The 25655-nt window shown below is 45.4% G+C and overlaps 1 protein-coding gene across 1 annotated transcript in view; it reads left to right on the top strand.

The window, feature by feature from the left end:
- Positions 1-25655, top strand: part of SLC7A14 (solute carrier family 7 member 14) — a 72264-nt gene that overhangs the window by 31520 nt on the left and 15089 nt on the right. The window contains exons 3-4 of the mRNA XM_034782189.1: positions 18003-18239; positions 22188-22405. Coding sequence (XP_034638080.1) covers positions 18003-18239; positions 22188-22405 — 455 coding nt within the window. The remainder of the gene's footprint in view (positions 1-18002; positions 18240-22187; positions 22406-25655) is intronic.

Raw genomic sequence — 25655 nt, 5'->3', positions numbered from 1 at the left:
CTGCATGCTACATCCTGACCCCCTGCCTCACCCTGCACCCCTCCTGCATCCCAAGCCCTGCCGCACCCTGACCCCCTCCTGTACCCCTCACCCCTCCTGTACCCCACACCCCAAGTCCCTGCCCTGAGCCCCCACCAAACCCCACACCCTCCGGCACCCCCTGGGGGCACGGAGGGGGCAGAGTTGGGGTGGGGATTTCGGGGAAGGGGTTGGAATGGGGGCAGGGAAGGGGTGGGAAGAGGCAGGGCTTCATGGAAAGGGTGGAGTGGGGGCAGGGCCGAGGGCAGCAGGGGGGAGGTGTCAGTAATGTGGCCCTTGGGCCAATGAACTAGTCCTCATGTGGCCCTCGTGGCCATTTGAGTTTGAGACCCCTGCTATAGCAGATTCGGATATTGATGGGCTTGTTTTTAATATGGGTGTTGGGTAAAAAATGGTGAGAAGTGGCAAAGGCTTCTTGTACTTACACAGTTACTGTCAAGTGTCTCACTCAGCTTCTAAAACTAAAGCCTTAGAAAATATAATAGTAGCTTTATTCTCTTCCATTGCAACCACACATTGAGCTAAATTTTCCTCTTCCTTATAAGACTTCAGCTCCCACTGAAGGCCACAGGTGTTACACCAGTGTTGGAGAGAATGTCACCCTAGATTGTCAGGCATTCCTGGAACCATTATAGAGGAATAGCAGATGAGAGTTCTGGCTTCTTAACATTACAGCCAAGTTCTGCTCTCTGTCACCCTGGTTAAAATCCACAGTAACAGAGACACTGGTGTGAATCAGCAGTAAATGTAAATTACACCGGAACTTGCAGGCTTCTGCAGGATATACCTCCATGTCTATCTCTAGAAGAGGACTCACGGCTGTGAACCCTGACTAGAGAGAGTCGCCTCTATTTAATTTAGATGTTAAGTCCTTCTCAGGAGTGGGGCTTTGGCTGCAGCTCTCTTCAGTATTTCTTTGGGGAGCTGCCTAAGCTAACCATACTCAGCACGCTGGCTTCTGAGAGTCTCTTTGTTAGGCACACACAGCATGTGGAGAACCTGGGTGCCTAACTTGGGGTTATGAATGCCACCAAGTGTTGGGAGCCTAAAAGCTAGGCATTGCAACACCTAAGTCCCCCTTGTGAATCTAAGCAGGCAACAATCATGCACACTTAACAGATGCAATTCCATCTTGCAGGGGGGAGTGGTGTGGATGCGCGTGTGTACACACACACACACACACACACTCTAAAATAAGAACCATAAAATTGAACTCTTACCAGTCATGGAAATGTAACAAATATTTTTCAGTATTAAATTGTGTGTGGATTTAGTGCTCGTGAAGAGTGTTGGCTTGGCAGTCCTGAACTGAAGGACAGCCACATGGGAACTTCCTGCAATATCTCCCCCATCAGTCCTAATCAGCACTACCACTGTAAGTGCCCCCTTTCTTCAGTTTTCATACTTCCTCCATTTCTTGGCCTCAATACTGAGACTGCTAACAAGCATGCCCTGTAGGGAACAGATTTTCAAATGCCTTATATCCATAGTTGAAGCTAGATTTTCAAGAGCTCAGCACCACCAGGCTGAGCTCTTTTGAAAGTCTAGCCTTAAGGCCATTTGCAGTGGAGATATTTAATGTGGGAGACTCTGTCCCACTAGGAACTGCACTGAAGTCAGCCATCTCATAGCATCAATGCAGATTTTGTTTCTGTTGACAGACAAGGAGATGATAGAAAGTTACAAGATACTAACGTGAATAAAAACTTTCCATTCAAGTGCAGTATTTTCTGGAAGTTACCATTCCCTCTTCCCTTACAAACAAAGCTGGGACCAAAAAAAAAAAAAAAAGTGGGATCCTAGAACAAATAAACTAGACATGATTAAATGCAGGCTTTTTGCTTGGCAGATTTGAATGTTTATCTGAGACCAAAAAAAGACTCAGATTCCCCACCACCACAATGAAACAACAAGCTTAACTGCCTATTTTTCTCAGAGATAGCAGCTAGCATTTGGTATTTTTATTATTTCCTGATGTCCATATTTTCTTCTTCAGACTTTTTCCAATCATGCAGCCTCAGCCACAGTAAACTTAAAAGCCTGGAGAGCTTGAAATAATTTTGTTTGGAGAGTGAAAGCATGCTTGCTTCAAAGTGGGTTTTCTCCCGTAGGTACAAGAGTGCTGTGTCTTGCAACTTTCTGTGTGATTATGTCTTAACCTTAATATTATTTACATGTAGTCTGACATATTTACTGTTCTTCTTGCTTTTGTAGCCCTGGGAAAACATTTTCCTAAGAATATGAATATGTTTTGATAGACTCTTTAGCCATTTCCTTGTTTGATTGTTGACAGTTCTGTTATTTATAACAAACACAATCTTGGAAAGTCAAACTGCATCAGGGCGAAGGAGCCAGAAAGGGCTGTACATGTAGCTGGTTATCTTGGTTGATTTTTCACTTAACATTTAGCAGTGCTCTAAACATATACGGTACTTCAGACATTGGTGTTTAGTTTTCAGTTAACTATTTATATTCCTATCCTTTAATTCTTTATTAACAGACTCCCATATCAGTTTTTTCATTATTTTATCCAGAATTGATGTCAGGTTAAATGGGCTATAGTTACCTGGGTGATCTTGCTTGCCCTTTTTGAATATTACCACTCCTCCAGTCTTCTGGAACTTTCCCAATATTCCAAGATTTATTCAAAAGTATCAGTAGGTCAGAACTCTCTCAGCTAACTCTTAGGACTCTTTGGCACAAGTTATCTGGACATGTTGATTTTAAAAGGTTTAATGTAGATCTGCCTCAGTTACCAGTTGACCCGCATGCACTTCATCATAGAATATTAGGGTTGGAAGAGACCTCAGGAGGTCATCTAGTCCAACCCTTAATATTAGGGGGAGGGATAGCTCAGTGGTTTGAGCATTGGCCTGCTAAACCCAGGGCTGTGAGCTCAGTCCTTGAGGGGGCCACTTGGTGATCTGGGGCAAAAATCAGTACTTGGTCCTGCTAGTGAAGGCAGGGGGCTGGACTTGATGACCTTTCAAGGTCCCTTCCAGTTCTATGAGATAGGTATATCTCCATAATTAGATAATTAGAACCCCCTGCTGAAAACAGGACCAATACCAACTAAATCATCACAGCTAGGGCTGTGTCAAGCCAGGCCTTAAAAACCTCTAAGGATGGAGATTCCACCACCTCCCTAGGTAACCCATTCCAGTGCTTCACCACCCTCCTAGTGAAATAGCGTTTCCTCATATGATACAAATACATCCTTCCTGCTTCTTTCCAAATGCAGAACGGAAACATTAATACAGCTCCCTTTTCTGCATCATTAACAATTTTGTCATTTCAATCTAATAAGGCCTATACCATTGCTAGGATTTCTTTTGATCCTAATATACTTAAGCTTTCTTCTTGTCCTTAGCCATGCTAGCTATAGATTTTTTCTCCCCTGATGTCTTTAGCTTCCCTTGTAAATTTCAAGTTAAGCGCAGAAAGTTAAACGGCTATCTATTTCCCCCTTTGTTATATATTACTTTTTTCTAATTGCTGCCTTCACTTCACTACTGAATCAAGATGGGCTTTAAGCCAAAGTTGTCCTGTGTGATTTTGGAATTGTGGCTTTTTGACTGACTATCTACAACTCTTTTTAAAGAGTTGCCAATTTTTGTTCATGTTTTCTGTTGAAATTTTTCCTCTGCTTGGAGAAGTTAGCCGTTTTTGATGCACCAAATATATTACTGTTGGAACTGACCTCTTTGCCCTTATTGAATGTCAGGAGGTCCTGATCACTGGTCCCTAAGCAGCCACTAGCTTCCAGTCCAGTGATGAATTCATCTTTATCCATCATAAGGTCTAAAATAGCTACCTCATGTTGGATGTACAACCTTTTGTGCTAGAAAATTATCTATACTTTGTAGAAACTCGGATATTTTAGTAGGGGCTGCATGAGGCCTCCAGCATAGGTCTCCTAAACGGAAGCCCCCCATAACAGTTTTTCTTTCCATCCCTTACGGACATATGTCTAAGTAACAACTCATCCTTGATTAGGTGATCTGTAGCAGAACACCATTAGTACTCCTCCTGGGCTTTGTTAGTCAGTACATTGATCCATATGCATTCAAGATCCTGCACTTTTGAGTTATCAGAAACTCTAGAAGAGGTACTCTAATGCAGAGTGGCACACACACACACACACACACACACACACACAGTATGCACTCTATCCTTCCTGGACTGGTTATAACCAGGGCCGGTGCCAGGCACCAGCGCAGGAAGCAAGTGCTTGGGGCAGCCAATGCAAAGGGGTGGCACGTCCAGGTCTTGGGCGGTGGGTCCCTCTTGGATCCTGCCCCCAAAGTGCTGCCAATCGCTGCTTTATCATTTTTTTCCCCCCGCCGCTTGGGGCAGCAAAAAAGCTGGAGCCCAGCCCTGGTTATAATCAATGATTTTAACATTTCAATCATGCAAATTGTCCTATCAGGTTTCAGTAATGCCAATCATCTCAGATTTCTTCTCATCAATGAGACTGTCCACTCTTCTTGTCTCCTAGTAGTGGTAAATAAGCAACAAACTTCTTTTCACACTCTGTCACATTGATTCAATTTGCCTGTAACACGCCGAGTTTGAACTGCAGGTGTCTTCTTAGCACCCTCCCCTTGTATTGTTAGTTTAATACCCTTCTGGCTGACCAAAAAAAGCCTTCTCCCCCATTGGAAAGGGGCCTAATGCTCCACAAAACCAAAACCTTCAGCCTTACGCCAGTCATACAGCCAATGGTTCATCGCCAGTATTTTCTGCTTTCCTCTCTCTTGCTCATGGGACTGGAAGGATCTCTGAAAATATCTCATGGGCTCTTCTTCTTCAGCTCCCTTCCAAAGTCCTTGAAGTCTTCCATAATCAGTGTAGTTCCACTTATTACAAAATCATTGGTTCAGCTTCAGAATGGGCCAATGGTAGAATCTGAACTTTTCCAGAGGCGGACGCTGGTCACCTCAGATACAAGGGATTTGGTTGAGGTCTCTCTAGATAAAGAGGGGATTTGGTTTGAACCCAGTCCCATCTAGCAGAACTCCTAAAGTTCATGGGTGACAGATAAATTAGAGTAGTATTTTGCCCTTATGTAGCAGTATTATCCAGGTACCTTAAGGCACTTCACAAACATGGTGTGTGCTAGTGAAGTGGATCAGCTGGCTCAGCAATGAACAGGACTTCATCCTCTAGTCAGCAGGCTGCTCCCTGCTGGGCTTTCAGTGTATTTGTTTGCAAGAGATGCTAAATGGCTTCCTATAGCCAACAGGAACCCAAGTTATAACCCAGTCCTGTGACAACAGGTGCAGGTTCTCCCTCACTAAAATAAGTCACACCAATGCAAGGCCTATTTTTCACCAATGCCGTGCACCTACACTAGGCGTCTATATTAGTGCGGCTGCACTTGTGCAACAATCTCTAGTTTAGACTAGCCCTTAGTTTGCAAAGCCTGCTATGGCAATTGGTTCAGCCTTTTGCTTATACAAAAGAAGACATCCCCCCACCACCACTGACTGGTAAGTACGTTAGAAGTAAATGTATCAACATCACCTGTGTTACTGTGGATTTAAACCAGGGGAACAGAGCAGAATTTGGTTCTAATGATGCTAAGAAGCCAGAACCCAAGTCTGCTATTCCTCTCTGGTGGTTCTAGGAACACCTTACAATATAGGGTGAAACTTCTCTGTTCACAGGAGTTACGCCGGTGTGACTTGAGTCAAGAATATAAGGGAGAGTAGAATTTAGCTCAAAGTTCAATTGCACTTAAAAAAATAGCATCAATTATTCTCTTCAAGGCCTTAGTTTTTAAAAAGCTGAGTGGGATTATTTTATTGCAGCTGCAGTCGCTGTGTCATATTAAAGTCCTCCCCCACTATGCAGGTTCCTACCCTGTATCCCCATAAAAGCAAACCCATCATAAAGCTGCATAATGCAAAGACTTCTAACAGCCAGTGTTGCTTCAACACACAGCTGGGTACTCTGCTGTGTTCAGAAGTAAGGAAGAGTTCCATACTTCCCGAGTGCCACTTTACCTGCAGGTAAAGCACGATCCAGCCTGTTAGAGCCAGTTATCCAACTGACCTGCATTGGTGTTAATATGCCTAGCAACACTTGTCCTGTCTTTGCAGGACAGAGACCTCTCTTCTATGCATGTACTTATTTATAGAGTTCCCTCTTGGGAATCCGAGTGCAGTGACCATTTGGATAGGAGTAAGCTAGGAATCGCTCGAGTGGATCCTTACGGCAGGAATTAAATATCTAGCCAGCCATATGTACCAGGATTGCATTCGCTTGATGAAAAGACATACCAATTACACCACAAATATTGTAGCATAAATGATTTAGTGCTTCCAGGGCCGGTTCCAGGTTTTCTGCTGCCCCAAGCAGCAAAAAAAAAAAAAAAAAAAAAAAGAAAGCCGCGGCAGCACAATTGCACCACTCCACTCTTCAGCGGCAAGTCCTTCGCTCCGAGAGGGACTGAGGGATCCACCGCTGAATTGCCAGCGAAGACCCGGACGTGCCGCCCCAATAGCGGCTAGAGTGCTGCCCCTTGGTATTGGCCGCCCCAAGCACCTGCTTCTTTAGCTGGTGCCTGGAGCCGGCCCTGAGTGCTTCCTCCATCACTGCTGGTAAGAAATTCATACTGAACCATGAGTGTCTGTGGCTGGTATTCCCATTTGTCAAGGTGAGTAAGGGTCAGGTGAGCAAAAGCAGAAGTTCTAAGAGCGTTCACATGCCCAACACTGTCCAAAACATCGCTTTCTTCATATCAAAGTAGTCAGCGCCCTGCCTCCGAGCTAATGCGTTTGTTTGTCTTAAGTTTTCTGTACACTAGAAAAATTAGTACTCGCATCACAGCCACCATCAGCAATGGTGCAGCTAAACGGACGGTAGCAACCAGATAAGTACTGGTATATTCAGAGCTTAGATATTTTTGCCATGGTCTCATGGAAGCCAGGAGCCTCTTCTACTCCTAGGGCTCCCACCAATGTTAACATGGGATCAGCTGAAGCAGTAATAGCTTCCATGGGATTTGTGTGTATATAAAATCCCCTAGTATGGACATCACCTAGAAAGTGTGTACACACACACACACACACACACACACACACACACACCTTAACTAGCACCAACAGAGGCCACCACCTGCTAATAAGCAAGCTAAAAAACTCAAAAGGAATTAGGCTCCTAATTTCTATTTAGCATTCAGCCCTCAGCATCCATACCAGTTAAATTCAGGCTAGTCTCAGTTACGATGCATCTTTTGTCATGCAGAGAGGTGAGATAGCTGATGAGTGGCTTATCCCTATGTCCTCACTTATATCTTGTAAACAATATATCCCAACCACCCAGGAAGCTGTACAATAAATCCCGACATTCTCCACGTTGAGGATGCTAGGCTCTATTTCAAGCAAAGCTATTTGGTGACTTCTTCAGCATGCTTAGATCTCAATGAATGTTTAACTCAAATTGTCTCAGGCCATCCCCCATATGAAAGCAAGGAAGGAGGACAACACATTCCAAAGGCAGCAGGATCCATGGGCATCATCTGCTTGTCTAGCCCACAAGCCAGCTAAACACCTGTTTCCAGCAGTCACATGGAATAGCTAGCAACAGAAGCTGTTGTCAAACTGCTCTAAATCAGAGAAGCAGGAAAGCACCTTAGGGTGCTGAGACAACCCATCCTGAGCCATTCTGTGCTGCAAAGCGGGAAGTCACTTGCGCCAGATGCACCCTGCCCCAACATCTCAAAGCAGGATGCCACCTGTTACTCAAGACGCTCAGATCCACCCTGAGCCACTGTTTACTGCAAGGCAGGATACTTCTGATGCTCGATGTGAAGCTGCTGGCTGCCTCATGTAAGGTTTAGCCCAAACAAGAAGTCAAAGAATGGAGATTTAAAATAAAGCTATAAAATAGTTCCCAACTATTTAAACAGCCTGTCTGCTGAAAACACAGCTGAGTGGTTTGGGTTTTTTGCTCCTGAATAATATCAGTAACAATATAATTAAACCAGCGTAATGATTGTTATACTAATTACAAGCTGCAGCTGAGATTCAAGGGGGGCAAAAAATGGATGGAAGAAAAATGATCTGAAAAAGATTGTTCTCCCAAACAGCTGTTTTGTGGGTATGTTTTCTGTAGAAAGCCAGCAATCACCCCCCATTGGAAAAAAATCTAATTCAGAATTCAAAGGAACATTGCAGGGAGATGTACCGTGTCTTCTGTTTGCAAACACTCCATTTACAAATTTGGAGCACGACTTCATCTGCATGTTTCCTACATCACTAAATGAAGAACTGTATTCCTGCCATGTACACAGAATGGCGTGGGGCAAAATAATTGGATTCTGTGGAAAGTCTATAATCCACAAGTACTGGGAACCCCTAAGAAACTTGTTTAGCAATGAAAAGGTAAACAGCATTTAATGGAGATAGTAGGTTGCTTTCAGGGAGGTGTTTTGCAAAGGGCAGTTTTTTTATTTTAGTAACCGAGTAATTTTTGTAAATCAAAACAAAAGCCAAACAACAAGGTCCCAATCCTTCAAACACTTACACTTGGGAATCAGTTTTAAGAGTCCTATTGGTTTCAATGGGGCTATTCACGCAAGTAAAGTTAACCATATGCCAACTGTCTGGAGGACTGGGGCATAAGTGATCCTCTCTTTTTGACTATATTTATGGAAAACACGATCTAAAAGGATTTTTGTTTCTAGTTAGTTGCACTTTCTGGGTCTCCAGCATTAGAAAGATGTTGCAATGTCTAGGTTAAGTACAACACACACCCAACATAACTTCTACAAATACTCTAATGATTACGAGACCCTGATTTTACAAAACTGAAGTGTTCGGCTTAAGTTGTCCTGATCAAATGCTTCTAAGGCTTGGTCTACACTACCCGCCCCAATTCGAACTAAGGTACGCAACTTCAGCTACGTGAATAACGTAGCTGAAGTCGAAGTACCTTAGTTCGAACTTACCTTGGTCCACACGCGGCAGGCAGGCTCCCCCGTCGACTCCGCGGTACTCCTCTCGCCGAGCTGGAGTACCGCAGTCGACGGCAAGCACTTCCGGGTTCGACTTATCGCGTCCAGACTAGACGCGATAAGTCGAACCCAGAACTTCGATTTCCAGCCGTCGAACTAGCTGGTAAGTGTAGCCAAGGCCTAACACAACATTCATGACCTCACGCAAAATGAGAGAACACCACTAGGGGAAGTTGAGGAACCAATCTCCTCGTACACCATTTTTGCACCAGTGTAATTCAACTAGCTTCAGAAGTGTTACTCTTGATTTACATTGGGGGAAGAATACCACTGCACGGTGTTTAACTGGCAGACACAGCTCCTATGTAAAACACTTCTGCTTGCATAGATTTTTGCAAAGCTGAAGTAGCAGCTTTGGGTCACTTAACTTCTCAGCTCTTTACGGTCACTGGGAGACTCAGAGGGGAGGGAGATTTAGAGGGATGAGAACCCCAATAATTCCTAACAAACCTGGTGATATTCCCTGATTTGGCTTCCTCATCCTTTTCTTCCCCTCACCTCCTGATCTTCTTGTCAAACCTCAGAGCCTTTCGCTTACCTGTTGCTGTCTTCTGGGTTGCCTGTGCCTTGAATCCTTTCCTGCCAAGATCTTCTGGAGGTGGCCAACTGACCCACTCCATCTGCTGAGGGAGCCAACAGGGAAGCCTACTGTGACCCCATCTCCCCAGGGCATCATTGGAAGGGGGCAGGAGAATCTGTAGAGGAGCATGGTTTTCACAGTTGCTCTTTCCTAATGGAAACTAAACTGATGTGGGCGTTAAGGACTTTTGCACAGCACTTCTCTGGAGAAGCTTATTAGAAACCATTTTATTAGCTGGTCCCCAGTCAGGCCACTCCTTAAACAGTCATTGCAATCAGCCTCTTCTAGAGCACAGCAGCTTTCCTGGGTTCCCCTCACTCCAGCCACAACCACAAAGGTTCCCCTGTGCACTAGTTCCACTTCCTCTGGAACCAGGGCCGGCTCCAGGCACCAGCTTACCAAGCAGGTGCTTGGGGCGGCCACTTTGGAGAGGGGCGACACGTCCAGCTGTTCGGCGGCAATTCGTCGGACGGTCCCTCACTCCTGCTCGGAGCGAAGGACCTCCCGCCGAATTGCCGCCACAGATCGCGGCTTTTTGTTTGTTTTTGTTTTTGTTTGGCTGCTTGGGGCGGCCAAAACCTTGGAGACGGCCCTGTCTGGAACAACCAGTGCTCACACCCTACATTCTAGTGGCAAGAACAGTGTGTTTGGAGTCATGTACATATTGTGTTCCCCATCATTTTTCATATATTTCAGATATGGTCAAACATATTAGCCACTTTGCTGCTGACACCTATCTGTGCATCAGGTGACACACAGTATTGCCAACTGTTGTGATGTTTTCCATGAGTAACGGGGTTTCAGAGGGTGCTGGAGCTCATCTGGCAATGACGCGAGATGCTCCATGCCCATCACAAAGTTGAGCCCTGCTGGAAGCCAGCACTCATCTCCCCTTCAGTCACCATTCTCACAGGGGGAGGAAGCAAAGAGCCCAGCGCAGCTCTGCTCTCTCCTTCCCCTCCTGTGAGCAACAGCGACAGGGCACCTCTGCTGCTCCTCCCCCCTCCCACATCTGCCTTGGATGGGGGCAGAGGGGGATGAAGTGCCCCCGGAACTGCCACCCCCAACCTACAAAGGGAGAGGGGACTATGCTGCAACTCCTCCCCCAGCCTCAGAGAGGGTATGAAGAACCCCAGGAAGAGTAGAGGTGGGGGCTGAACTGTTGAGGGTTGCGGGGGGACAGGATTAATTCCTGGGCAGGTGGATGGACAGATGTGAAGGTGAGAGCTTCTGCATCAGGGGCCAAAGGCTCCTTATCCCATAGATTTGGGAGAGTGGGCAATACTAATTGTCACACAGATGCTGGGGATGGCGGGGCCAGGGAGGAAGTTTCCAAAAAAAAAAAAAAAAAACCACCAAAAGAAAAGTATGATCTTTAAAAAAAAGTCTTAATTCTTTGGGCTAAAATCATGATTTTAGGGGGCCTGACTCGTGATTTTTGATCTCTTGTGGTTGGCAATAGCCAACAGATCACTCTGATGCTGCCTCATCCACCTACTAGGTGAACTTTGAAGAGCTGACATTCTGTACCCACTCAGGAGTTTGACATTTCCAGTCTGCTGCACACCAGAGTTAGAGCTCAGACCATCCTGCTCCAAACGCACAGGATTCTACCTCTCAAGCCAAAGAGCAGCCTCGGGCTTTTGATGCCTGCTTGATCCATTCCAATTCTATCCAGTAGAAGGTAGAGGCACAAAATCATAATAGAAAGTTAGTTCTTTTCCTCCACTGATTTCAGAGCACTATATAAAGGCAGTAAATATATCATTTGCCTTATTTTATATACAGAGAAACTGAAGCACAGAGCAGTGAGGGAATTTCCTAAGATCACCCAGAAAGCCAATAGTGAAGCCAAGTCTTGTATCCCATTCCACTACTTTATCTGCTAGATCATATACTACAAACATAGGCCCAGTCCTGCTCCCACTGAAATCAATGATTGTGTGTGTGCGGGGGTGTATTTATGAATGGCAGTATATCTATGATGCATACAACCAATGCATAGAAGAATATATTATCATTCCATATGGCAACTCTAGTGGAATAATTAAAACCTCAGATCATCTAGACTTATTAATAAGTCATCACTCTTGTTGATACATACGCAAACTGGCACAATCTTCTTTGAACTTTGTCTTTTCATTGGCTAACCTCAAAGAAGGATGATGATTTTTAAAGCCAGCAGAGTGTGAAACAGAATACCTGCCCCCATTAAGTCATCTGTTTCATAAACCTTTCAGGCATGTAGTAATCTCTTAATGTCTTATGTTTGCTGATTGCATGCATTTTTAATCAGCTTTGAATAACGACTTTTTATATGTGGATAGATGATTAGGGTTTCTTGTTGCTCTTGCAGCTTGGACTGCATGTCAGAAAAACTCAAGTGTTATTTTCAAAAGCACTATTATCTCTGCAAGTTAAAAAGTGTGTGAAACATACAAAAACTCCAGTAAACAAGAACACAAGTGCCATTGCATTTAACGTAAAGATTCAACATTTTTCCGTTTACACTGAATGTTTAAAAGCTGCACTTCTTATAGAGCATTGGCTTTATAAAATTACAAATTCACTTTCCTTCAGATACCAAACTGATTAAAAACAAAACACTGTTCTGAATTTGCAAAGAAAAGTAATTACTGGTAAAACATTAAATACCTTTTCCTACACAATGCTCAATAATGGCTATAAGTCATGTTTTACTTGTTAAACCCCTCAAGGAAAACATGGTACTATGGTTATTATGGAAGCACAGATGGCAGTTACACAGTTAAGGGGGAGATGAATTTTACATTTAAAGCAGCAACTCGGTTTGTTAAATATGAAGAATACAGCATATCCCTCCCAAAATTACAACACTTACGCTGAGTACAGAATGAATGTTCTAAGAATTTACAAGTAAATCTGTTAATTAGAGTTACAAAATTTTAAAGGAATGCTTTACAAAGTTTAGCACCCTGGATCAGGCCTCTTTTTTTTGGTCCCCAATGATCTTAATGTAAAAATAATATGGGAAGCTTGAAGAGTACGTGAAAGCTCACTGACGTCTCCCACGCTGACTACATTTGAAGACTTTTTTTTTTTTGGCGCTTTTTGTGATTAATGGCCATTTGTCACGGTTATTTTTCATAACTGAAAGCTTATTGTTCTTCAGCCTCTGTTAACAGATAATGTTCTTCTGTGGAAAACACAACTGCCCTCTTTCACAATGGCCACTGGCTCCTAATGCTCGTAGTGGGAGTGAAGCCAAGCTGCCCTCAGGGAAGACAGTGTTCCCATCTGTACCAACTTTTGGACTATGGACCTTCCTGTGAAAGGTGTTAACCTCTCGTTTTAGCAGTGGTTCTCCTATGCCAACAAAGGCATTCCAGCTGTCTCAGCACCAGGTCAGACAAAAAGCCCCCAGGCCCTACCACTCTTATGGAACCTTCCAGAGCCTACAGTATCACATCACAGGTGTGACATTAAAGCAACATGGGAAAGCCCTAAAATGATTCTGTGTAGTTTGGATGGGCATTTGGGGCCTGATCCTATAAGCCCTGAGAACTCCAATTCTAGTCAACAAGAAATGTTTGACCTGAGGGCTTGCAAGATTGGGCGGTCATTGGATATGCAGAATGTGGTGAGCTATTCTAGGGGGTGGATTTGGAAATTCATCCCTTATTAAAAGCAGACTACTTGCACTTGATTTGCCAACAGTTCCACATGCCCCTTTATGCAACTGGCCTTAGCCAAAAATTATTCAGCTCCCTGGCATTGTGGAGGCCTCAGGCAGTGATGCACCTTTGTCCCTCCTGTTCTCTGCCTGTGGCACACACTAGTTTAATCTCCTGAGAGCTGCAATATTTTGCTCTAAAATTCTGGTTGAGAGGCTGCATGCAGGGGTAGTATTTAATGACCTGTGATATATAGGAGGTCCAACTAGATCTAGTTGTCCTTTCTGCTGTGGTGCTGGAACAGTTTGTATAGTGGGAGTGCTGAAAGCCACTGAACCAAACTGTAAATCTTGTATATGACGAAAACCACTTCAAACCATGGGGTGCAGCAGCACCCCCAGCACCCCTAGTTCCAGCACCTGTGCCTTTCTGGCTTTAAATGCTATGACTCTGTATGGAGGTAGCCCTGTTTCCATTCACAGAGGTGATGAATGAAAGTGATAAAATATTCCTTCCAAGAGATTTCTTTCAAATGAATCACTGCTGGAAGAAGCAGCAGCACACCTGGCGGGGTCTATGTAGGAAAGTTCATGCTAAATAGAAATAAAGTCATAGCTCAAATGTTAAGTTGGTACAAATTACTTTGTGGGGGAAGTTGTAAATTGCAGGGAAATTCCATCTGATCACTGGAAAAGGCCCCCACTGCACTGGAGTCTGACCCTGGCCCTGGACACAACCATGCCACTCCCATTGATCAGAGGGCAGAACAGTAGTATAAATAAAATAATAAATGGTGTCTAGACACTTTGGGAAGATGCTGAAGAGAGTTCCCACTAATCAGCATCCAGCCACCTTAGCCATTCTAAGGACTACACAGGTCAGTCCTTCAGACAATCCGCCAGATTCTGGTCTGTGGGGAATGGGGATTTTTTTTTCCCCCCAGTGGGTGTAGCTTTGGTGCACTTGGGAGACCTTTGTTCACTGATCTTAACTACGGTTGTATCAGACTTGAACGCTCATGCAAATGCCCTGTTAAGGGTCTAGTTGTTACTATTAGTTGTAGTATAGCATTAGAAGGTCCAGCTGAGATTGGGATCCATTTCCATTAGGCACTGTATAAACACACAGACAGTCCCTACCCAGAAGAGCAGGGAGTCAAAATAGACATAACAGATTGGGGGAGGGGGAGGGGAACAAAAGCAGAGAGAGGTAAAATGATAATATTAATGAGGAGGAAGGAACAAGCTAAAGCAGGGAAAGAACAGGTTAAAGAATGTTATTATTTAGATAAGTTAGATGCATTCAACTCAGGAGGGCCTGACAAAATTCACCCTGGGATACTTAAGCAATCTCAGAACCATTAGCAACTATCTTTAATTCTAGCATGAAGCACAACAGAACACAACCCTGCAAAAGCAGCATTATTGTACACCCATCTCACACACAGCTCTTGCCTGATCAGATTCTTGCTCCAAATAGGAATAATTGCCTGCCTGAGTGTGCGGCACACAGTGGTTATTGCCAGGTCCTTGACATACACAAGGTCATACACTGAGCTCCCTAATCTCAGCCTCTCTCCTCTGGCTCCCACTACAGAGCACTCTTTGGCCTGGCCTTTCTGTAGGCTTGGAGAAAACTCAGAAGTGGAGCAGAAAGCTGCTGGGTGGGAGTCTCAAGACAGCCTGCATGCCATTGAAATAAGATTTGTGCTCCTAACTCACTTAGGCACTTTTGACTATCCCAGCCTCTGTCCCCAGGCTGACTTTCCAGTGGCTGGGGTCTCTGGCAGGTGCCCAAAGTATGGTGCTATCTCATCAGCTCCCCATTGAGGAGCACTGCCTAGCCTGTTACAAGCACACACTGTTGCTTTTCTACCATAGGTACCTTTAATCCTTAGTTTCCAAGCAAGATTTAGCACAGGTACACAGCAAGAGGAACCTGCCACACAACTTTCTTTCCTCTGAATATCTCCCTTTACTACCTCTTCCTTCCAGTTATATCATCTCCCAATTACTGAGTTAGTTGTCTCATTAGCCCAGCAACTATCAGCCAGGTGTCAGCAATGCCAAGAAAAACTGGTCAATTAATTTCACTCAAGCTTGCAATCTTCCCAGTATTGCAGCCTCTCCAGTGCCCCGGGTGCTACGGAGAGTACCCTGTGACAGACAGCCTGGCCAGGATTTCGCCAGGGGCGTGTAACTGCTTCTGAAACGGTAAACACTGGAATAAAACAGCAGAGTTGGAAGCATGTTCTGCAGCAATAAGGTTCTGACAGCAAGAGTGGCACCAGTACTGCTAGTCTAAGTGGGGTTAATAACAGCTTGTCCATCGTAACAGAGAGAGAATAGCACTGAATCACTGATAGCATCAGTAATCTGCTGCCATAGAGAACGCACGTGCACCCTCTGTGTCTGCCTGTACACATATTTGAGGGGGGTGTCTGTGCTCAGAGTTCCATTGGTGGCTGACAGTTAAACCCCTCCGTTGATATTCAAGGTTCTGGTCACCATCTACAAAGCCCTAAATGTCAGAGACCGCCACTCAACCTGTGTTTGTCTGGATGGGGCTAGGGCGTTCTCAGCAGCAAGCCCTCTTCTCTGGAATTTGCTCCCTTCAGAAACGGCCCTGAGCCCAAACCTGGCCACTTTCAGATAGAACCATAAAGTGCACTGCTTTGTCCAGGCTTTTTCATAATTTCTGAATCTGCCTCCCCTCTCACCTAGCCTGCTGGCAATGGCATTCCTCTTCCTCCTTCTGAAGCGGATGCTGATTTTCAGGGATATTGATCTGTCTAAGGCCTGGGTCTCTGTTTAACCGTGCACAAGGCACCCCCAATACTGTGGCGGTCAGGGCCTGTAAGAAATACAAATAAACCATTTCTGCCCTCCTATGCACAAACAGGACACCGATTAGCTTGACTAGTATTTATGCACACATCTAAGGCCCACAGGTACTGGTGGCATTGCAGTATATTGCTAAGGTTAGTAATATGCAGAAAATGCCACGTGATCAAAGTCTGGCAGCATGTGTGCATGCGTCATGTGCTTGGGGAGGAGTCTATGGGTTTGCTGATGGTGTTTTGAACTGTTTATGCGGGCTGGCTGAAAATTTGCCATTGAATTTCCCTCCCCCTTTAAAAAAAAAAGGAAAATGGATTTTCAAGTAAAAATGCTTACACCCCTTGGAGACAGTCTTTCCTTGTCTCTGTTACACCATCCCGGCTGAATACAGGTAGTTGGGGGTAAGGGCAAGGACTCTCTTAAAGAGCCTGCCCCTGCAGTGACAGAGTCATCCTCACCACAGGAGCTGCATGGAAAGCGAGTAAAATGGTTCCTTATTCTCACTCATTGTTTTTTACAGATGCTCATAAACAAGCACAAAGGGAGTCACAGCTGCTTCGCAGGGAGCCCAGCCCTATTGACGTCATCAGGCCCGAGGTGCTCGGCACTTCTGAGAATCAGGCCCCCTTAGACTGGAAGCTCCTGGGCAGGGACGCTGTCCTCTGCTGGTTTTGTACAGGGCTAGCACGCAGTCATCACTCAATAAATAACGGGAATACACTGTCATTCAGTTCTAGGGTGACTTGCTCGGTCGCTCTCACTGCCCTCTTCCCCCCACCGTCTCTCTCTTATTTACAACATAATTATTAGTCCTCTTGAGACACAGCAAGAAATGTTTGACTGACTGATCCCTGTTATATCCAAAGCTGCATGAGAAGCATCTTACTTAAAAAGCCTAAGGCTATTATTACTCTAACAGCAGCAGTCAAGACCTGGGCTTGGCAAACGTCTGACTTTCCATATCCTCTTTCAGCTCCTCGCAGATAGTAGGTGTGGACGACGGTTCCTCAGACCTGTATCCCAGATACTCATTCTCAGTACAAGCAATAGGCAGCATAGTAAATTACTACCCAGCTCTCAGAGCTATCGTAGCCCACAGATAAAGGAAGAAGCAGATTGGATTTCTTCTCTTTTTTTTAATCTAATTTTGCCTGGTTGAATAACATGTGTGGAAATATTTATCTATCTCAGGAGCCAACCAAAGACCCTGGCCCTCCATGCTGTGTGTTTACCAGCAGTACTCATGGATGGACTCCGTTCTGAGTTCCCAGGGGTTGCCACACCCTCTCAGAAAGGCAACGTTTGGCATGTACACACACATGTGGGATATGTATGCACAGATTGAATTTGCAGGTGTTCATCTGCTAGCCAGCCTCCTGCTTTGCCCACACAAATCCACATTTGTGTGCCCCTGAGATCATGAATAGCTGGGTGGAGATCTCTGGCCTTTGTTTGGAGCAGGTCAGGTTGGATGGTCCTTTCTGGCCTTAAAGCCTGCGGAGAGTGTGCACACAAAATTCCACCTAACCCTTTCGGAGGCCAGACTGAGCTGCCTAGGAGAATTATTTCTGTTATATTAGTAGCGTGTGGTAGTGCTCTGCAGGCCAGCAGCTGTGGCCCAACCTCCTTCCCACTCCTTTCTGCACCTAAGGGGATTAGAGAAGGAGTAGTCCCTGCACTCCCCAGAGCAGAGGGACTGTGACTGCGCCCAGGGTCTTTATGCAGGCCATGCAATGTGAGGAAAGCTCATTGCCTCCCCTACACTGAACACTCATGTAAGAGCCAGGCACAGCCCAGCCCATAGTTAGCTTTCTCCTTTTTGTCCAGCACTCTGCATTTTCTCATGGCCATTTGTGCTTTCTAAACAGGTGTTTGTTATGCTGAGTTCGGAGTGCGTGTCCCGAAAACCACAGGCTCTGCCTACACCTACAGCTATGTGACAGTTGGAGAGTTTGTGGCATTCTTCATTGGCTGGAACCTGATCCTGGAGTACCTGATTGGCACAGCAGCTGGCGCAAGTGCCCTGAGCAGCATGTTTGACTCCCTGGCAAATCATACCATCAGCCACTGGATGGTTGACAGTGTTGGAACATTAAATGGACTGGGTGAGAATTAGATTAATACTCTTGTCATGTAATGTGTAGTTACATGTGTTAATGGGGGCCTGAGAGGCAACTGGAACCTCCTTGGAAATCAGACAAGGATGGCATGCTCTGTTCACTATTTACCACCCAGTCACCTCTGCCAATAGCAGTCTTGCCATGTAGTTACTTGCAGGCATCCCAGTAGAGTTGGAGTGAGGCGGCAGCTTACCTCTCTGACATCAGGTGTGCTGCCATACCCAAGGTTCCCTCCTTCTGTGGTTCTGGTTCTCTCCTCTGGAGGAAGCCCTGCTCTGGTTGTTTTTGGGCTTTTGGTCCTGTAGCTAAAGCACAAGTCTTTCAAAAGAAAGCCCAGTTAATAGGTGCCCAAAACAAGTCCCGCCCCCTCCTTGGGCAGCAGCCCTCTGCCTAGGGTCTGTGTGACCTGCAAGTCCTGTTCCTTGATTACAGGCATCACTTTCTCCTCTTGTACCAGGGGCCAACCCATCCTTCATTCTCACGAGGCCATGACTCCTCTCTGAATCCTTTCCCTTCATTTCAGGGGCTTCCCATCACCCCAAGGGCACTGTAAGGGAGCCCAGGCCCTCCACTACTCCAGACTCAGGCCCTCTGACCCTGTACCATGCAGCGGCTGTCTGCCTGTCCGCTCCAAACTGCCCTGCTCACAATTCCCAGTGCTTCTTCCATCCAACTTCCCCTACCTCACCCTGAACCTTCTTAGAATCTTTCCTGGACTCCCTTCCCAGCTTCTTCTCAGCAGGGAATGACACCAGCGCTGACCAGGCCTCCAGCCTTGGAGAGCTTCCTTACCCCACTGCTGTCCTTCCTTTGACTCTCCTCACCTTCCTATCAGCCGGGGACCACCAGGCCCTAACTACGGGGGAGCCACCCAAGTCCCATTCCCGCTTTACACCAGGAAGGTGGGCTTGTCTTTTCTCCTGTCTCACCCTTCCCATCAGGCCTTGCTGTAGCATATAGTCACCTAGGAGAAAAAACAGACATAGATGGGGCCTGAGTCTGAACCTGAGCCTGACATTGGCCCATGCCTTATCCATGCCTGGTTTTGCTTCTAGATGAGATGTGACAGGTGGGTTTTCAGGAGGGATGTCTGAAACTGCCAGCCAATCCTGGTGAGTGCTCCCTCCTCACCTAAGGCCTAATCCTGCATGGTGTTGAGCTCCCTCAACTTCCACTGAAATCTGCACTTCGCAAGATCAGGCCCGTACTGATTAATGCAGATACACAGGTGGAAGTGGGAGCCTGTTGTTTCCTCACTGGCTCATGATGGAGGAACCTTAGGGTATGTCTTCACTACCCGCCGTATCGGCGGGTAGCAATCGATTTATCCGGGATCGATATATCGCGTCTCGTTAAGACGCGATATATCGATCCCCGAACGCGCTCACCGTCGACTCCGGAACTCCACCAGAGCGAGCGGCGGTAGCGCAGTCGACGGGGGAGCTGCGGCCATCGATCCCGCGCCGTCTGGACCCCAGGTAATTCGATCCAAGATACTTCGAGCAGCTATCCTATTCACGTAGCTGAAGTTGCGTATCTTGGATCAATCCCCCCCCTAGTGTAGACCAGCCCTTAATCCATGAGTTAAAGACCTTTGTGAGGGACTATGTCAAAATACTGCTGCTAATTCCTTCATTCACACAGTGACTCTCTCCATGCTGCTCAGACACAGGGCAGTTTAAAAACTCACAAAACGCAGTGTAAAAGTGGAGACAGTATTTAAAAAGCCACACAATCTGGGGTCCTCTCAAAAGGGCCTGGTGTTTGCAGGGGGCGGGGGGGGGGGGTCGTCAGTGATTCCAGCTGCAAACACTCCCAGAAAACTAAAGATTAAAAGGAGAGGTGGACAAACTGAGCAAGATGCCTCCAGGGAATCCACAGGCTCAGGCTGACTATAGCGAAGGACCTCTTGACTCACAGGCAGGCACTGCGCTGCACTCTCATGATCAAACCCACTGAGATACACAACACACAATCCAAGTGCCACTCATCCTGGATCTTTCTCACTGCCCCGTTTGATCAATAGCTGATGTTTGCAGTGCTCACCGTTCCACTCTTTCCACAGCATTTTGTAGGCTGCTTTGCCCTGCGCTAGTGACAGAATTTGTAGCAGGCTCACTCACTGCTGAGGAGTTCTCCGTCTGCTGACACAACTGGAAAACATTCGTTGGCTGGAGGGAGCATTCTTTGATGCAGTCAGAGGGGCCAGAATAAATCATTTTATTGGTGCTAGCAATGGATTTGAAGCAGCATGTTTTGCTCCAAATGCAAACAGTCTCAAAGCTTGGCTTGTTCCAATCCAGTGTTCTAGTTCGACTTGGTTTAGAGACAGGCTCAAGGGGTGAAGCTGGGAATTGCATCTGGGGTGGAACTTCCCTGCAATTTGGACGGGGAACAGGTCTGGGGCTTCTGTCAGAGCCCATCTCTAATTTATACCCATCACATGGAAAACAACCTGTGTTTTATTCTCTGCGTTTGCTAAAGTTCTCTCTGGCTACTGAGGTATAAGGACACTACATGGTTTCAGGGGGGTGCTTATCACACATACACACATGTTGATGACAATAACTGCTAGCTGAAGCAGTGTGCTTCCACTCTAGTACAACAGCAGGTGAGAAAGTGCATGCACGGATGCTGTGTTAGTAGACTGGCAATCAAAGCAACTTCTCCAGACCCCAATTCCCGGTTAATCAGATGGGCTGCATCTGTAATGTAATAAAAACAAACATTTCTGAGCACCCAGCCAATGGCAGTTTTAGAGCCAAATTCTAATATATACATTATGCTGTTTAATTTTACATTCCCCCGTTATCATCAATGCCGAGCGACTCGCCAGACGCAGATGGCAGTCCGTGAGCCAGTGGAGGGCTTTCAGGGGTCAGGGATTCAGCAACATGGCTTCTACAGACAGGAACCGTGCTGCAGAGCCACTTTTAATCATTACCGTCTAGATTTCCTTCTACAGGGACCAACCAGCTGCCTGGAGCACAAACATCTAGTAACTGCTTGCTAATTTCTGTGATTTCCCTATTTGTCTAGCAGCCCCCATACTACTCTGTGGCTGATGCTAATGAGTAGCAATAGATCACAGTTCTGATAAATGTTTCATACAAAATTAATGTTTGATTCTTTTTTAATTCGAGGCTGGCAGAGTGGATGACTAGGTGATTTTGGAAAATGGAGGCATGTCATACAGTTTAGGACCTGATCTTTCGTTCTTTGCTCACCCAAAATTTCCTTTGACTTCAGGGCAAGGAATGGAGGGTGGGTTCTTTATCCTGAATGAAAAATGGTAATCCATTCACAGTAAATAATTAGACCAGGAGCACCGCCAGCTTTTCTGCCGCTTTAGGTGGCAGAAGGTCCCGCCCTGAAATGCCACCCCCCACAGAAGTGGCGGAAGGTCCCACTGCCGAAATACCACCGTTGTCACCACCTCCCAAATTGTAGTGACCTAGGCGACCGCCTAGGTCGCCTAACGGGTTGCGCCGGCCCTGAATTTGACACACAACTGAAAGCACTGGGAAATGCCGTACTTAAAAGAGACCAATTGTCCAGTATCCTGGTTCTTACAAGGAAAGTGCTAAAACATTGCAAGGCACCTGGTTGTTGTGCCATTCTATGAAATGGGGGTAAATGTCTTCCTGACCCTAGCTAGTAATCATTTTGTGCCTTAAAGCCTGGGGGTGAACATCTTTGAAATGTATCGTAGCTAATGTAAGCAGAGGTGCTTGGATTTGTGCCTCTTAAACTGGGGCCTGCTGCACATTAACTATTGATAACCATTGATCCTTTGCATTAGGATCAGAGCAGCGCTACAAATTTTTATATTGCTCCAGAATCCAGAAGGCAGGGGAGGGGATTTTCCTGAGGTCCTCTCTGTCTCTCGCTCTGCGTGAAAAGTTACACGTGTATTTTGTTTTGTTTGTCCAGGGAATGGAGAGGAATCATATCCAGATCTTCTCGCTCTTGTTATTGCTGTCATTGTAACCATCATTGTGGCCATGGGGGTGAAGAACTCTGTGGGATTTAACAACGTGCTCAATGCAATTAACCTGGTAGTGTGGATCTTCATCATGATCGCTGGGCTTTTCTTTGTCAATGGCGACAACTGGTCTGAAGGGCAGTTCTTGCCATTTGGATGGTCTGGGGTAAGTGTCTTACACACAATCTGGTATGCTATGGGCAACAGCAGCCTTCAACTGAAGCATCCTAGCTGGTCTCATAGGGCCCACATCATATAAGCCGCACCACTCCAATTCCCATCTGCTGTGCTAACAGGTCATCATTATTTATTTGTATTACATAGCACATTGAAGCCCCAACTGAGATCAGAGCCCCCAGTGTGCTAGACCGTCTATAAGAGATAGACTATCCGCTCTTCTCAGCAGGGACTAACAAAACATAACAGACAAAGGGTGGGAGAGGAAACTGAGGTGAAGCAACTTGTCCAAGGTCACACACCACAGGTCAATGGCAGAACTGGGAACAGAACCCAGGTGTCCTGACAACTAGTCCAGTGCCCTAGTCACTGGCCCATATTGCCCCTCAGGCTATGTAACAATGGAAGTCTTTAGCCACCCTCCCCTCCCCTGCTTCCTTCTTAGAAAGCACCACTTTGGTTTCATCTCCTGACTCCTTGGTCCATGTAGAGAGGTCACAGGGCCTGATAAACAGGGTGTCTGGGGAGGGCCACCACAGCCGGAGGGGGTGGAGCACAGGTAAACAGGAGCAGTTGAGGTAGTTTCTGTGCACTGCGGGTACATCTGAGAAAGAGGGGAAGTCTGGTCAGCGGTGGGGAGGGAGCTGTCTGAGCTCTCTAAAGGGAGGGCCAGCGCTGCTGTATACTGAACTCCCAGAGACAGATTTATGGGCAATAACTGAAGGACTTTCAACAAGAGTAAAGATGAGCCAAAACTGGCACCATTCTTCCAAACTCCCTCAAACCGTGGGAGTCCAAACCATACAGAATCCAGGTCCCAGCTCTGATCCAGAGACCAAACCCTGACCCACCTCAAACAACTAGACTGACAACAATAAGTTGAAGAGTAAGATTTTCCAAAATGCCTACGTGATTTAGGAACCTAAATCCCATTGATTTTTCAATGGAAATCAGGCTCCTGAGTGACTTAAGTGCTTTTAAACCTTTTACCCAAGGTGTTTTACTGGAGCCCTGCTCTCTCCCAGCTGAACGTGGTGAGTTGGGTTATATTGGGATCTAGATCCAAACCCTCTTTGCATCTGCATAACCAAATCCCAAATGACCTTTGCTCGTCTTTGAAAAAGTCACTTGTGGTCCAGTCTTCCCCCACTCCATCAGAATAAGCTTAGAACTTTTTCATAACTCTAAGCTCGAGAGCCAACCATTTGAAGTGATATGTTGTTATAACGTTATACCAAAATACAGTAGCCATGGATAGAAAAGGAGTTAAGGGAGGGCTAGTGCACTTTCTATAAAGAGGGGGAAACATACTGATATTTGTTTTGGTTGGTCTTCAGTAAAAAAATGTTCTAAACTGTTTGTTTTGTGCACTTCATAATGCCACCTGCCAGTGCTTATTTTATGGATGTTAGCTCACAGCTTACTGAGAATTTGGACAGATTTGGCTTTTTCAGCCTGCTTGAACTGGTTTTTATCCAAGGATGAGCAGAGACTGAAAATATCTCGGCTGGACTAAGGCCAAGATAATTTCTCAGATTTACACTGCTCAACTCCATAAGGTTTTGTACAGAAAAATAAGCAGGAAAGTAAAGTAAACCAAGATTCTTGGTTATCAGAGTGGATCCTGGGCTGTCTGATGTTTTTCCTCCCAATTCTCTTAAATAAATCAATATTTTCTGCTAGATAAAACCTAAAGAGAAGAAAGCAGCCCCCTCGAGAGCATATATTGCATTTATCTTTTGAAGCTGCTTGGCCTTTTTATGCCACATATTAGGAACAATAAACAGAGAGAAATAGAAAAAAAAACAGCCATTTCTCTTGTATCCAAACCTACAAAAGACTCAATGCAAAAGTACAGAATTTAAAGGGATAAGGGGCTTGAGCTAAGCCCATTGAAGTCAATGGGAGCCTTCCCATTAATTTAAATGGGTTTTGGATCAACTTAAATTTGACCCCAAAATTTAGCTTTTGTAAAAATAGCCATGCAGTCGCTGTGTTTAGGGTGAAACTCACTCTTGTGCAGAGGGCCACCATGAGGCCTCTGCACCGGTTAAGTCCTTTAAAATAGGATTTAAATGAGGCTTAAGTGGTGCAGAGGCCCTCTGCACAGAGGTGAATTTTACCCTCTAGTGCACTGCTAAATAGACAGATTATACAGATTAATATTATACATACATACACACACACTGCAAACTAACCCACTTCTTGTATCTATCTGAGATACCAACACTTTAAAATCACTACCTTTTTTGTCTGTCTTGCATAAAATACCTTACAGAAAGCCAAGGCCAATTCTTTCCGCCCCTGTATTTAAAGAATTGCTTTCAGTTTGACTCGCAACTTGTCATTTATGTAATTTTCAGCCATAGCACATGCTTCAGTGTTTGTTTCCTCAGTTTGATAACTGTCCTTGATAATATTGTATATTTAAAGAAAATAAACACAATAAAATATTTAAACAGTACAAATAATTCTTCATCCAAGGGTTCCCAGTGAGTGCTGCTAGCCCATCTGCAGTTTCCATACAAAACAGAAGTTATTTTGAAAGCTCCACACATCTGATTATATGTATTCTGGTCCGTCTATTAGCACATTTTGCTGTCACGTTAAAAAGTTTGCTAATATGAAATGTGTGAAAATGTTACAAATCCCTATTAATTTAATCAGATTTGGATTCTAATAGCGTGAAAGCAAGTGACTATATAAAACTGGTTAATTGTCTTATCTGTCACTGTCAGGATCTGTCAACAGATTCAGGGGCTGCGTAACTACAGATCTTTGTCAAGCATTAGTAAGTTGCAAATGACCCTCTTGTAGTGAAAACCCAAGCCCCACCAGCCTGCAAATGACACAGGGCCTCCTACCGCATAGAGTGGAGTACAAGCTGAGTATTCTCTAATCCAGGGGTTGGCAACGTTTGGCACGTGGCTCACCAGGGTAAGCACCCTAGCGGGCCGGGCCAGTTTATTTACCTGCTGAGCATTCTGATTTGGGGCCTGCACCTGGGAGAACCAAGAATCCAATGATTTAATCTAGTGCTTCTATTTCAACATGCCACTTGAAGATCATGCCATACAATGAAATATCTAGAAATCGAAGAGCATTCAATAACATTAAAACAAAAAAGTTAAACCAAGGCTAGGAGATCCATTGGATTAGAGCAGGGGTTGGCAATGTTTGGCATGCGGCTCGCCAGGGTAAGCACCCTAGCGGGCCGGGCCAGTTTATTTACCTGCTGA

The sequence above is a fragment of the Trachemys scripta genome, chromosome 9, assembly GCF_013100865.1.
Source record: "Trachemys scripta elegans isolate TJP31775 chromosome 9, CAS_Tse_1.0, whole genome shotgun sequence".
In the NCBI taxonomy this organism is placed as follows: domain Eukaryota; kingdom Metazoa; phylum Chordata; order Testudines; family Emydidae; genus Trachemys; species Trachemys scripta.
This window is presented reverse-complemented; position numbering and strand designations above follow the sequence as displayed.